The 15,149-nt window shown below is 35.3% G+C and overlaps 1 protein-coding gene across 1 annotated transcript in view; it reads right to left on the bottom strand.

The window, feature by feature from the left end:
• Atr (ATR serine/threonine kinase) overlaps positions 1-15,149 on the bottom strand; it is an 87,802-nt gene that overhangs the window by 42,758 nt on the left and 29,895 nt on the right. Inside the window, exons 20-25 of the mRNA XM_028758921.1 lie at positions 12,478-12,571; positions 11,297-11,422; positions 7,225-7,431; positions 5,757-5,870; positions 2,870-2,985; positions 507-627 (exon numbers count right to left, since the gene is read on the bottom strand). Of these exons, the coding sequence (XP_028614754.1) occupies positions 507-627; positions 2,870-2,985; positions 5,757-5,870; positions 7,225-7,431; positions 11,297-11,422; positions 12,478-12,571 (778 nt within the window). The remainder of the gene's footprint in view (positions 1-506; positions 628-2,869; positions 2,986-5,756; positions 5,871-7,224; positions 7,432-11,296; positions 11,423-12,477; positions 12,572-15,149) is intronic.

The raw sequence follows: 15,149 nt of genomic DNA, 5'->3' as shown, positions 1-15,149 counted from the left end.
TTTTTGTTAGTTAGACCCACAGAAATTTTTTATTAAAGAAACTTTACAAATATACCTTTATTTTTCTAGGAAATTTCATTTAAAAATATCTTTATTTTAGATACAAGTATAGGTAATATATCTTCTTCCAAAAGTATCAGTAAATGGTAAGATATCTTGTTTACATTAAAATATGTAAGCATAAAAATAAACAATACCACCTTTTAATTCTTTCAGCCCGTAAATTCTCTTAAGTGGTATTATTTTGCAATGTAAAATGTAGATATAATGGATGCTTTGCAGTAAATTAATTCTATAATTTATCTGAAAGAAGAATTGTCTTTTTACCTAGACACTGTAATTACTAAATTTTTTAATTCAACAGTTAAAAATTGTTATTTATTGGTAAACATTTTCTATCATATCAATATATTATTTTTGTAATATGTGCCATGCATTCAGGTATATGTTTCAGATTCTTCCAGAATTTCTCTTCAGTTAATAAATTCTGAACTAGGTTCTCTTACCTTTGTTATAAGATAACCTGCCCAAGATGATGACCATTCTGCAAAGTTATTACCTAGTTTACTTAAGTAAATTGGCTTCATTACTCCAGACCAATCTGTTGACTTCTGGGAACTCTTATATCTGTAATTTTAAAAATTTATATATTGAAAATATGTGTTTAGAAATATTGTAAAGAAAGCATAAGAAGTTATATTCACCTCTTTACTGTGAACAGGTACTCTGATATATTTGCTCTGATATATATTACTCTGGTGAAAGACAGTACTTTTCTACTACTATCTGTCATGACACATTCCTTGGTGCACCTTAGAATCTGAGTATGTCTCACCCTCAGATTCTCCCAACCTCCAGTCAAAGCCAAGCTGCTCACTTATGTTATCCTCCATTATTTCTCCTTTTGGACATCCACTAAACTCACTGATTATCACAGTAATTGACAAACTCAGTACACTGCTATATTCTTTCTGCCTTAAGTTTTATAATCATGACTGACTTCAATGTTTGGCTAGACCACTTAATCAAATGCTAAGCATCTGAAAAATTTTCCCCTTCACTAATGCTAAGGGCTCCTCAAATTATCTGTACCACGCCTACTGCGACTTTTGCCCAGTGATCTCATCTCCTGTATTTCTGATTTCACATAGGATAAAAATAAACCATCACAGCCGGGCGGTGGTGGCGCACGCCTTTAATCCCAGCACTTGGGAGGCAGAGGCAGGTGGATTTCTGAGTTCGAGGCCAGCCTGGTCTACAGAGTGAGTTCCAGGACAGCCAGGACTATACAGAGAAACCCTGTCTCGAAAGAAAAGAAAAAAAAGGAAAAAAAGAAAAAAAAAATAAACCATCACGCTTTTCTTAAAATCTAACCTGTAAACACACAGATGTCTTTAGCTTTCCTTATTAAAATGAGAGACCTTCTCCCACCAGTGCAATATGACTTTCCTTTGTGTCCTCAGCACTATATTTTTGTTAAACATGTTCAAACAGCTCTCATCTCACAACTGCATAGCTGTAGAATTTTCTGAAAGGCATAGATTCTAACTGATATTTATAATACTTGCTCTATACTCAAAGTCTCCAACAACAACAACAACAACAAAAAATACATTTTACTACATTCCATGTTTTAGAAAACAAGAAACCCCCAAATCTCAAATATAAACACTAAAACAGGAGTAAAACTTTTGTGTGAACACATTTTTATGTGACTAAAACACTTAAGTGAATTTAATTTAAAAAATTAGTAAGTATGAACTACAAGTCAGGCTCTGCCTACTCATATTCTCAAGTTTTCTGCACAAATTATTTCTGTGGCAATTTTGAACTTCATTAGATTTAACTGGTTCTAAAAATTAAATCTTCCAAATACAGGTATCATTCACAGCTGCAATCTAGGTTTAGAGACTGCATATAAAAAGCTCAACAGTACCCCATCTGGGAAGTTCCTTTAATCTCTCTGTTACAAATGTGTCATACCATGGGCTAGTGTAAAGGCTCAGCAGGTAAAGAAAGGTACTTGCTGCCAAGTTAGATGACTTGAGTTTGCTTCCTGGAACCAACATGGTTGGAAGGAAAAAGTCAACTCCCATAGGTTGTCTTCTGACTTCCATGTGTGCCATGGCATGTATGTACATACACACACACACACACACACACACAGTCACATACAAATAAATAATGTAAAATATGTTAAATAGGAAAGTATCATCTACAAATTCTCATTACTGTCCTAAGGTCACTCTTGTACACAACTACATAAAACTTGGCACAACTACTTAAAAAGTGGCAGAAACGTAGGCTTCTACTTTTTGTGTGTGCCTGTGTGTGCTCTGGTGCAAATGTGTGTATATACATGTGGAGGCCAGTGGAAAACCATGGGTGCCTTCTCAGATGCCTAACATCTTGTCTGTCCTTCTGTCCTTCTGTCCTTCCTTCCTTCCTTCCTTCCTTCCTTCCTTCCTTCCTTCTTTCCTTCCTCCCTCCTCCTCCTTCCTCCTCCTTCCTCCTTCCTCCTCCTCCTCCTCCTCCTCCTCCTCCTCCTCCTCCTCCTCTTCCTCTTCCTCTTCTACTATTTTTTCTATTTTTAAACTGAGACAGGGTCTACAGTTTGCTAAGCTGCATTTGGCCAGGCTGGCTGACCTATGGGTTTCAGGTCCATGTGAGAGGTCTGGCTTTTTATATGGGTTCAGGGATCTGAACTCCAGTCTTCATGCTTACACTTACAATGAAGCAGGCACTTCATTGACAGAGAACCCCAACCTCAAAAATACTTTTGATGTTAAAAACTCTACGAAAGTAATATTAAATTTACAAAATTAGAAAAAAAATTGTGATAATAATTTAAATGACTAGAGAGACCTACCTAGTATTGAGATGAGGTTCTAATATTTCCCGGACATGCTCAGGGAATCTCTTCCACAACTGGTGACCCGGGCCATTGCTCTGTATCTCTCTACAGTCATAAATAGAAAGCAACTCCTACAAAAACATATGTTACAATTGTAGGTCCACAGTGAAACAGATAAATGAAAACTTTTAAGATTCCAAACTTCTTTAGGACATGTATTTTAATGATCCAAACTATTCAGGTACTATACTTGGGGTCACAAAGCTACAGCAACACTTGATTACAAAGCTAGTTCATGTAAAATAGTCTCTAAAATATAAAATTAAGAACTATTTTAAAGTTGGGTGGTGGTGGTGCAACATCTTTAATCCCAGCACTTGGGAGGCAGAGGTAGGGTAGACCTCTGAGCTCAAGGCCAGTCTGGTCTATAGTGAGTTCTAGGACAGCTATACAGAGAAATACTTCTCAACTCCCATCCCCCACCCCCCCCAAAAAAAAGAAAAGAAAAAAAAAGGAACTATTTTGAGACAAAAAGAACTTTCTATATTCACAAAATCACAGTCCTTAGAATGTTTCTTTTGGTGCTAAGGACTGATCATACACACATACACTAAGTATGCACTCTGTAACTGAGCTACACATCCAGTCCCTGGCCCTGAGAATCTGATTTCTTTGGAGCTATAATAAAAGTAGCTAGGAGTTCAAAAGAGTGCATAAACTTAAGGCATCTTAACTTCTAGATATAAAATACTGAGCTTAAAATCCCCTCAAAATGATAGCTAGATACGGTAGAACACACCTGAAAGCCCCACATTAGGGGCAGTGAGACACATGATTTCCACAAGTTTGTGGCTTGAGACCATGGACTACACAGGAATTCCAAACCAGCCTGGTCTACATCATGAAGTACTGTCTTGAAACAAACAATTAAAAGGCCCAAACCACTAACTTATTACTCAAGCTCAGAGACATGAATGATTCTATTATCATTCCTGTAAAGAACAAAAACAAACAAACAAACACAAAACAAAACCAAAACCAAAACAAAAAAAACAAAAAACCAAACCACCAAACATAGTTGGGCACTGTAGTCCATGCCTGTAATCCTAGCACTCATGAAGTTGCAAAAGAATTTAGAATTTGAGGTAAGGCTGGCCAGTGGTGGCGCATGCCTTTAATCCCAGCACTTGGGTGGCAGAGGCAGGTGGATTTCTGAGTTCAAGGCCAGCCTGGTTTACAGAGTGAGTTCCAGGACAGCCAGGACTATACAGAGAAACCCTGTCTCGAAAAACCAAACAAAAAAAAGAAAAAATAAAATAAGATAAAGGATTTGAGGTAAGAATGACATGACATACATAATTAGAGACTGTCTGAAAACGCTGAGAGGGAGAGAAAGGGAGAGAAGGGGAAGGGGGAAGGAGTTGGGGAGGAGGAAAAGATAAGAGAAGAAAAGAGAAGAGAGAGATATGTTTTTGAGACATAAACTCCTTGTCACTATTATCTGTAAAAGTAACTTTTATTCTCCTGATTCAACTGTCATCTCTGAGGCTTAATGCCTCAGTCTGTTAACCTAGGCCTGGAAGCTTCTAGCCTCAATACAATCTTATCTAGACCTAGAATATTTTCAGCCTCTGAGACTTGCTATTGAGTAAGCTGACCCTTTCTAGTTCTTTCTGAACTCTGGCTGGCTGGTCAACTCAGCTGTTCTGGCTCAAACTTCTCTCCCAGCTGACTGATCCAATCTGATTTCTCTCAGCTTCTGACTGAATTGCTCTGCTTGGCCTCATACTAACTCTAGCAATTTGTTCTAATCTTCTGGCTCCTTCCCATCCTCTGGCTTACTGTCTTCACCTGTGTCTGAATTGTTTTCTCCCTCTCTCTGTAACCTGTCTCTGTACCACTGCCCAGTAAAAGTGCCTCCTTCCTTTCTAGTTAGAACCCCAGAACCCACATGGTGGAAAAAGATACTGATTCCCTCAAGTGTTCTTTGACCTCCAGATGTGCACACACATGAGCGTGCACACACACACAAAGACCTATAAAAATGTGAGGAAAAAAATAAAGAAGGCCTTTTTCTAGTAGCGAGATGTATTAGATCAGTGATTCTCCTTTGATTTCAGGTCACTTACCCACACAGTTAAAAACATCAACATGGGGCTGGGTGTGGTGGTGCACAACTTTAATCCCACCACTTGAGAGGCAAAGATAGGCAGATCTCTATGAATTTGAGGCTAGCCTAGTCTACATAGTGAGTTACCGGTCAGCCAGGACACTATTTAATGAGTTCCATATCTCAAACAAACAAACAAACAAACAATAAACCAATAATATAAATATAATATAATATAATATAATATAATATAATATAATATAATATAATATAATATAATATAATATAATCTTATAGTTACAGATCTTGTTTCAAATTTCAGAGAAAAGAGAAATTAGAAGACCTCCCAAATTTCCATTCCTGGATCTAACTGGCAATACCAGTTTCCTGTGCTCATATGATCCGCTCTTTACTGTTACTACAATTAACTCACTATTTAATGTGTGTAAGTGTCTGTATGTATATCTGTACACCACACGCATGTATTTATGGAGGCCAGAAAAAGGCACTGGATCTCCTGGAACTGGAATTGCAGACAGTTGTGATTATCATGTGGGTGTTGATAATCAAACTCAAGTCCTGTGGAAGAAGGACTTTTCATATTTATGTCATATTTTGTTCTTATTCATTCAAGAAAATATACTGTGTTCTCTAAAATATTTATTTTGAATCTGTATCACTTAGATGATAAAGGTGATAGTTAAGTATTTTACAAGTATGGAATTTATAACTTTCTTACTAGCATTTAATACTGTGAAGTCAGTAACGGCTATGACATGTGAGCACGTTTACCTGAATAGCATAAGCAGCTGAATCTTGTGCTCGGCTGTTATCAGCATATGCAAGGTAAGCTCTTGTCAGCTCCATCAGCAATCCATAGGCAAAGCTTAAATCTTCTACTCCAGTCTTAACATAAGAAAAAAAAAAATCAAGAACTGACATAAATTTTCTTCAGATGTTATTGTGCCGCCCACAGTGAGTTTAGAAATAGGAAAGGAGAATAAAGCTCAAACTATGCTGCTATCATGGCTAAAATATACTCCGAAGCTAAGACGTCAAAGGCTGTATCTTCTTAACATGTTATGAAATTGTATAAAAATCATTCAACTTTTGAATAGTTAGGTCAGCTTGTGTTTTAACAGGCAGAAAGCACACTGTAGGGCCACCAAGATGGCTCGGTGGGTCAAAGTGCTTACTGTGTACAACTGGTGACCTAAGTTCAAGCCTCAGAACCCATCTAAAGGTGGAAGTAAGCTAACTTCTTAAAGTTGTTCTCTGACCTCCACTTGTGTGCAGTAACACACACACACACACACTCACACTCAGATTCACCAGGTACACACAAACTTTTCTTTTTTTTTCTTTTTTATATAAGTACAATTTTCTTTTTCTTTTTAAGATTTTATTTATTTAATTATTTTATATATATGATGAGTACACTGTTGCTGTCTTCAGGCACACCAGAAGAGGGCATCAGATCCCATTACAGGTGGTTGTGAGCCACCATGTGGTTGCTGGGAATTGAACTCAGGACCTCTGAAAGAGCAGTGGGTGTTCTTAACCACTGAGCCATCTCTCCAGCCCAAACTTTTCATTTTTGATTAGTGATATATCTCAGTGGAAGCACACTTGCCTAGTAGCAAGGCCCTGAATTCAATCCCTAGCACTGAAAACAACAAACAAACCCACACATACACACACGCAAGCAAGCAAAAAACATAAATTGATTGCTAACATGGATTACTAGAATATCCTAAGAAACTAGTTTTCTATGGAAACACTAGCAATTATGTTTTTGTTAATCTTTAGATAACTAATTAGGCCTTAACTATTATGATAATTAGATTACTATGCTTTGTTTCCAAAAACAGAACACATTAGATTGGGCTCAAAGTATTGCTTTTGGCTAAAGAGTTCCATGATAGTATTTAATTAGTAATAAAAGCTATTTAAAATGTCTGATCGTATACATGGCGTATATAAGACTCAATTAAGGAAGAAAGACTGCTCAGGAGTTAAGAGAATTGGGTGCTCTTGCTGAGGACCTGGGTTCACTATCCAATACCCACATGAGAGCTCACAACTGTCTTCAAGTCTAGTTCCAGGGGATCCAATGCCCTCTTCTGGCCTCTGTGGACACCAGGCAGGCACGTGGCACATGGACATATATTTAGGTAAAACCCTCATACACAAGAAAAACAAAACACAACAGAAAAAATAACTTAGAGAAATATTATCACTCAAAATTATCATTACTTACCACAAATGTAAAATCTTTTCCTTGAGTTTCTGTTGTTGAGAAATCTAATCGTCCTGGGTCTATTGCCCCCAATTCTCCTAAACATTCCCCACAGAGTAAGCGAGCTTGAGAATTTGCATCTTGGCAGCCTTTCAAAATTACTGTCACAAGCTTCGAGATCACAGGCTCCACTGTTTCACTATCAGTTGCATATTTTATCAATTTTTCCTTAAATAAAAGTAGAAAGTTATATAGAACTCTTACAGCATGCTTTTCTTAACTAGAGAGCTTAAAAATATTAATACACCCAAAATTAAATTCCTGTATCTTCAATCTCTTCAATCAGTTTTTGATGACTTTATATACCTCATAGTATGCTTTTCAATAGTAGTATGTGTAACTGTTAAGACATCTCTCTTGCCCAAGAATTATTTTTTAGGTAGTATAACTTAGTGCTCATTCCTGTCAAGCCTATAGCTAGCTTGCCAGCTTTATATGGTATATAATGATACACAGATATTTTACTTCTAGGTATTGCTCATGTAAAAAGGGCTAAGTTATTTATTGGAATATGCAACATTCATAGAGATTCCCTTCTTGCCCAAGTATTATTTCATCTTAGACTTACAATTAAATCAGCTAAATATAGAAAGAGTAGTTATCTTTTTTTTTTTTAACAAAGACTACTCTTGTCATCTAGACCAAATAAAACCTATCCTCAAATAAATGTCTTAGGAATGGCTAATTTGTAAAAATGGTCTTTCTTAAGTTCTTGTATATTTAAAGCTGTGTTCTTAACCATAACACTCTAATAAGCACAGCTGGAGGGGTATTTTTTTTTGTTGTTTTGGAGACAGTCTCTAGGCTTCTATATCAATTTAGCTACCTTGCCCTTGCCAATGAATTTTAAAGGTGTGGGGGTGTTAGAGTGACAGCTAAGAGTACCTGCTTACAGAAGACCTGGGTTGAGTTCCTAGTCCTCACATGGTAGCTTACAACCACCTATAACCCCAGTTCCAGTTCTGACCTATGCAGGAACCAGGTATGTATCCATACAAAAAAAAAGTATGTGTGTATGTAAAATATATATATATATATATATATATATATATATTAAAATATGTATATATTTAAATAAGTCTATGTATAAAAATAAGTCTAAAAAATTAAACAAATTTTCATTTTTTTGTCTGGAAGCTCTGATTTTTCTATATTACTAAACTCTATGACTTATCTGAGTTGATTACTTGGTATTTTCTTTGTATAAAATGGACTATTTCAGTATTTATAATAGATAATTTATTATATTAATTAGGTTTAAATATTAATTCTGTTATATTACTTTGGTATCTTTATAAGATACTAATTGTTTTTAATGTTTTATTGAAGACACTTAAAGTTTTTAGTCAAATGTATTCTAATAATCCATAATTTGTTCATTGTTGTCAACTGCCTTCCTGAGTTCAGTCACCTGTGGTTCATATCTTCTTGGTTAAACCCTTTAATCTCACTTATTTAACTTCATTTTCCTAAAGCTCATTCATTTGTGTATGTGTGTGTCTGCAGTGTGTGTACCTATGTAGTGCCAGAATAGGGCACTGGATATTCTTTTCTATCACTTTCTACCAATTCCTTTGAGGCAAGGTCTTCTTGTACCTGGGGCTCAAGTTTTCTAGGCTACACTGAAAACCAACAAACTCCAACAATTCTTTCTCCTCCAAGTCAGAGCTGGCATTACAGGTAAACATAGAATTCGAGACTTGTTATGTTGGTGTTGGGATCTGAACTCTGGTCTTCACAACTGACAGCAAGCACTATTAACTAGTTAGCCATCTGTTCAGCACTCTCTGATTAACATTAAATTCTCATTCATTTTTTTCCAAACTTGCAAATAGCTGAAATTCTTAATTTAGGTTATAATGCTAAATCTAGTTTTCTTTTACTTTTTTGGTGTTTAAGAAAGAATTGTCACAAACTTGAAAAGAGTTTTTTTCTTTGAGACAGTTTTCACAGTGCACCTTAGGTTGGTTTAAGCATCTTTCCTGCCTCAGCCAGCCTTTCAAGTGTTGGGATTCCATGCTTGGATTTCTTTTCCACTTTCTTTATTTTGTAGTCTTACTAAATACCCTTGGCTGGCCTGGAACTTTCTACATAGACTAGGCTGGCCTTGAACTCACAGAGATCCATCTGTTTCTGCCTCCTCAGTGCTGGGATTAAAGGCATGCAGCAGCACACCTATATGTAATTTTTCTATTTATATTGTGAATCTTCCATATAGGCTCTAACAGTAAACACTCTGTAATGGCTTTAAGATTTCCATAAATAAATAAATAAAATAAATAAATAAATACCTATGCCAGCATAGTAAAGTTACCTGTTTAAAAATAAAGCATTATTTTATTTTTTGTTTTTGACATCAGAGGTAGGATTTGATAAATTTATTTCTACAAGATCTTTAAGTCTTCCCCTTGTCTTTTTTTTGTTTGTTTATAGCAAGGTCTCTAAAGCATGCTTGCTCCTCTTTCCTATTCTTTTACTTCACCCAGAGACAATGACCTTAGCATCTGAATACTTTCCAGTATCTTTTATGCAGAAAGTACTTGGACAGCATCTCCAGTGTTGTCCAGCATCTCCAGAGGGAAGATTCTTCAGATTCTCAAGATCCCATCTTCTAATGATATTTAAGGTGTGGATTATGCTTAGATTTTATGTGCTTTCCATGTTGCTACTTTTTATTTGTAGGGTTTCTCTGTGTAGCCTTGGCTATCCTGGAACCCACTCTGTAGGCCAGGCTAGCTTCTGCCTATCGAGAGCTGGGATTAAAGGTGTATACTACCACCACCTAACTTCTGTTGTTGGAGACATTGAGAGCTGATTCAGGAATTCATCTTTATTTTAGGACAATCTAGAAGTCTCTAGCATTTTATTTTCAATGAATTTGTCTCTGCTATGAAATAATTAGGAAATATGACTTTTAAATAAGAATTCTGAATTCCCACCAAAATTAATTTGTGCTTCTTACAGTTTTCTTATTTTTCTGGAATTTGCCCAAAAAGATTCCTTTACTAAGAGTAGCACAACTGGACAGATGGAAGAAAGGAACAGAGGGAGGATGGAAGCAGGGAAAAAGGAAAGAAAGAGGGAGAAATGTCATGGTGGTATAAACCTGCAATTCTATCTCAAGAAGCTGCAGCAAAAAAATCATGAGTTCAAAGCCATTTTTGGATCTACTCAAAGTTTGCGGCTAGTTTGGGCTACTCAAAACCAAATAAACAAAAACTAATAAAATTAGCTTAGTACAATTATAAAATAATAAAATTATAAAGATTTACATGACAGATATCAATGGGATAGTTACACTAGAAGAATCACATAAATTATTGATATATTAACATCCAAATCCCTACTTGTAAGGAAGTCATCATGACTGGGGAGAGGACTCAGTGAGTTAAGACTGCTTACTGTGCAAGCATGAGGACCTTAGTTTAAACATCTAATGCTTACTTTAAAAAGTGGGAAATGGTTGTACATGGCTGAAAACCCAGAATTAGAAGGCAGAGGCGGGAGGATACCAGAAGTTTCATAGATAACCAACCTAGCCTAAACAGTGAGATTTCAGTTTAGTGAGAGAGCATCTTAAAAGCAGAGTTATTATAGATAGAGTAAGACATCTGCACACATGAGGATGTACTACATATTTATGCCACATAATAAAAATAATTTTTAAAAATTCAAAGATGATGCAGGAAGACACCTGAACACATGAGAATGTACCACATACTTATGGCACATAAATAAAAAAGAATTCTTAAAAGTTCAAAGAAGATGCAGTAGACTAAAGCACAACTATAAAATCAGGACCCTTCAAGACAACAAAATTCTGCAATTTTCTGAGACTGAAATTGAAGGGCATCTATATAACAGATTGCTCATTTTCCAGTCAGATCTGATAATCTAGGTAAAATAAAAATGTGTAAGCATGAAGACTAAATCTTTTGAGTTCTCAAGCAAAAATGCCAATCCTTCATCTTTTCTTTAAATTCCATATATATATATAGAAAAAGTGATATATATATATCTCACTTTAGCATACCTGATTTTTGTACAAGGTTTCCTTCAAGCTGGTAAGAGCATGAATACGAACATCTACATTTTCGTGCTGAATTGCTTTCATAGATAGCTGGAGAGTGGTTTGAAGATCAGTACTTTCAGAGGTTTCCTATACAAAGAACAGAGAAACATTCTTTATTAACTCTCCTAACAACATCTGAAAGGCCTGTAGTCTCTATATTACCAGTTATTATTAAAATAGCTAAAGTGTAACCCAACCAAAATTTTTTCACCCCTTTCTTTGTAAAGTCTATATCATCAGTATAATTTTTTTCAGGAAAATCAATTTTATTCTAAAATCTTTAGAACTAGAGGTTTTCTTCCAACTGAATAAAAACTTATCTAAAATGAGTGCTTCTTGATAATAATAAAAAAAAAATAGGTACAAGCTTTCCCTAATTTATGGACGCTATATAGTGACTCTGAGGTAGATTTACAGACTCTGCAGATGATTCTACTTAGTCCTTTCACTCCTCAAATTCTAGTTTCTGTTCTGAAATTCTAATGAAACCACAGTATTTTCATAATTTTAGAAAGTTTATAAGATTTCAAGGTGATCGAGAATCATTTAGACTAGACACAAAGCTATCATAGTGATACTATGATTTACAGCATAAGTAGAATCATCCCACATTTTTATGCTCAGGAATGTAGACAAGGTGGCTTCTATCTAATGCTAATGTGTCTCTCATCTAAATTGGATGTGGTAGCAGTGCATGACCAGATTTTGGAATGGTAGGCAGGCAGATGAGATGTTCAAGTCCAGCCTCAGCTACATAGTGTTATTTGTTGACAGCCTCAGCTATAAGAGACAGTCAGAAAACAAAGCAAAACTAAAATTCAAAACAAACAAAAAATTTAAATAACAAAAGTTCCCTCCCAAAGTCACTGATTTGCAGTACTATTATCTAATTACTATGGTTATATTACTCTTTTTTTTTTTTAAGGACAGGGTTTTCTATGTCATCTTGGCTGGAACTCACTAAGAAAATGCTGGCCTCAAACTTATGGAGATCCTCCAGGCTCTGCTTTCAGAATGCTGGGTTTATATGCATGAGCCAACACACCCAGCTTTGATGGAAAAAGGATCTTCTTTAGTGTACTGGAATCAGGTACAATTTTGTATTCAAGATCTTCCATACCATAAGTAAAGAAATCAAATACCTTTCTATATTCCTGGAGAACTGCTTTTATCTTTTCTAATTCTGGATGATCAGGCAAAAAATATATTTCATGAAGAAAATCTTGCACAGCATCCCTAATAGTTAGAAAGAATTATTTGTAAGAATATCAATGTAAAAGTTGAAGGTAAAGCTATAAAATTCATACTTAAAAGCTCATTGTGATTATTTACATGCAAAGTAATCTTCCTGGCCATGTCTAGTGTCTCAGCTAAATTAATACTAGCAATTACTCTAGGAATAATTCAGTGACTGCTTAGCATACACAAGGCCTGGGCTCAATCTCTAATATCACAAATTAAATAAAAATAAACAAATATATTAAAATATTTAATAATGGTAAATAACCACAGCTATGAAAATCATCCTTGATAGTCTGTTATATCAGTGGCCCACAATAAACCATGCTTCCCAGTACAAACATTCATATATACAGCATCTTGTTTTTTAACCAAGACTGGGTACAAGAATTCACTTAGCAAATACATATGTTATGTATTTTCTAAACACATGGAAGAAGATATGCTGTGGATAGAAAAGGGCTTAAGCTTAATAGTTTCCATTTTTGTGCTCAGGAAAATTCTGAGTCACCATGGAATAAATCTGGCTATCAACATGGACAGGACACACAGAGAGAAAAGTTCTGACATTACATGGACAGGGAAGAGTCCACTTCAGTCTACCTTCTAGCCAAATGTGGCCATACCAGTGACCTCTGGTGAGACCAATAGGAGAAATAACAAGCTGAACTAAGCCTAAACTACAAAATTATGAGCAAATAAAGGTATTCACTGTTTCTAAGGTGACATATTTGCAGTAATAGCAGGAAGTAGTGAAAAACCAATCCCCAAATATAAGTTTTTATATAAAAGTTTTAGAGAAAAATATGAAAGTAATACTTATTGATACCATAAGTTTTACCTAAATTATAATAAATAATCTTTCTAGGTTTAAATATATTTTTAATTCTAGTCTTTACTAACAAAAAACCAGAAATAGCTACTATGTGGGCTGTTAGACTCCAAGTTCTGTGCTAAGACTTGGGATGAGACAATAAACAAATCCAGAACAGGGGCTGGAGAGATGGCTCAGTGGTTAAGAGCACTGACTGCTCTTCCAGAGGTCCTGAGTTCAATTCCCAGCAACCACATGGTGGCTCACAACCATCTGTAATGGGATTTGATGCCCTCTTCTGGTATGTCTGAAAACAGCTACAATGTACTCATGTAATAAAATGATTTTTAAAAAAAAAAAAAAAAACAAATCCAGAACAAGTCATTCATTCAGGAAGTTGGAAGGTCTACCTAGCACCAAGTAAAATAAAATTTTTCTTATGACATGAAAAAGTCAGAAAAAATTATTCTACCATCCATAAGAGACAATGCGTATATGTATATTAGTATAACAACTGAAAAGAAATGTGAAAAGTAATGTTGGTGTTCTAGCATGTAGAAAACTAACAAAACAAAACAAACAAAAATCCCTAAAACTATTTCCAATGAATAAAAAGATATTGTTACTTCTGTGTTTTCATTCCCGAATGGTTTCTGGAATAATTTAAAGTAATGGCAACAGCATATGGATGGGCAAATGCGTAGTACTTACATCCTAACTTTTCAGAAGAAATGAATTATGATATACAGCAGTTAGTTAAGTAACAGAAAAAAAAGCTCAAAATATGTTGGAAGATATTTTAGATTAAGAAGCAACGTGAATGAAATTTTAAGTGTGGATAAAGCGTGGACTGCTCTGTCACTAGTTCATGTTTCCTACAGCCTCCTGCTACAGTCATCAGTGGGGCTGGAAAATCAGTAGAAAAAAATGTCAAGAGGTAAGATTTGTACAGCTTTAAAGGTCAAGCTAGCCAACTTGCAATTCAGTATTTAGAAAACAGTGACCTAGAGACCATCTCGCTATGCTGAAATAATACATATAAAGAAATGTTTTTAAATGCCATAAAATAATAACGTCATAAAAGTCTAAAGTAAGGGAAGCTGGTTCAAAGGTAATGGAATAAAGTAGGAATTCAAAGTAACTAAGGAGGTATGGTACAGAAAGTGATAACTATTCCTCATAGCCTTCCTTAGGGTACCTGATTTACTTAAGAAAGATAAAATTACCTTTACCAACTGAAAAATCAGTAAAAAAATTTTAATTGTTGATCTATTAATCAATGAGTTTCAAATATATTTAAAATAGAAACAAGACCCATTGAAAATGCAACTTTTTAGTAAGTAGTTATATACTAATAATTTTTCCCCAAAGACTAAACCCTATCAAAATAGTAATTTATTTATCAAAGTAACACTAATACTTTGGGACATAAAAATACATTTCTAAATGTTTTAAGGCTGGAGAGATGCTCACGTGCTAAAGTAAGATTGAGCGTAAGTTGATCCCCAGGTAACCACAGGAAAGTATGTGCCTGTAATCCCAGTGCCAAAGAAGCAAAGGCAGGAGGATTCTTGGGGCTTTGTTGGCTAGATAGACTGGAGGAATCACTCAGTTTTTTGAAAGACTTTGTCTCAAAAAATAAAGTGGTGCCATTTAATCCTAGTATTCAGGAAGCAGAAACAGGCAGATTTCTGAGTCTGAGGCTAGACTTGTCTAAATAGTGAGTTCCAGGACAGCCAGAGCTACATAGTGAGACCCTAC

Source organism: Grammomys surdaster, unplaced genomic scaffold, assembly GCF_004785775.1.
Source record: "Grammomys surdaster isolate TR1022 unplaced genomic scaffold, NIH_TR_1.0 126248, whole genome shotgun sequence".
NCBI lineage: Eukaryota > Metazoa > Chordata > Mammalia > Rodentia > Muridae > Grammomys > Grammomys surdaster.
Note: the sequence above shows the minus strand (reverse complement) of the source record. Positions and strands in the feature narration are given on the sequence as shown.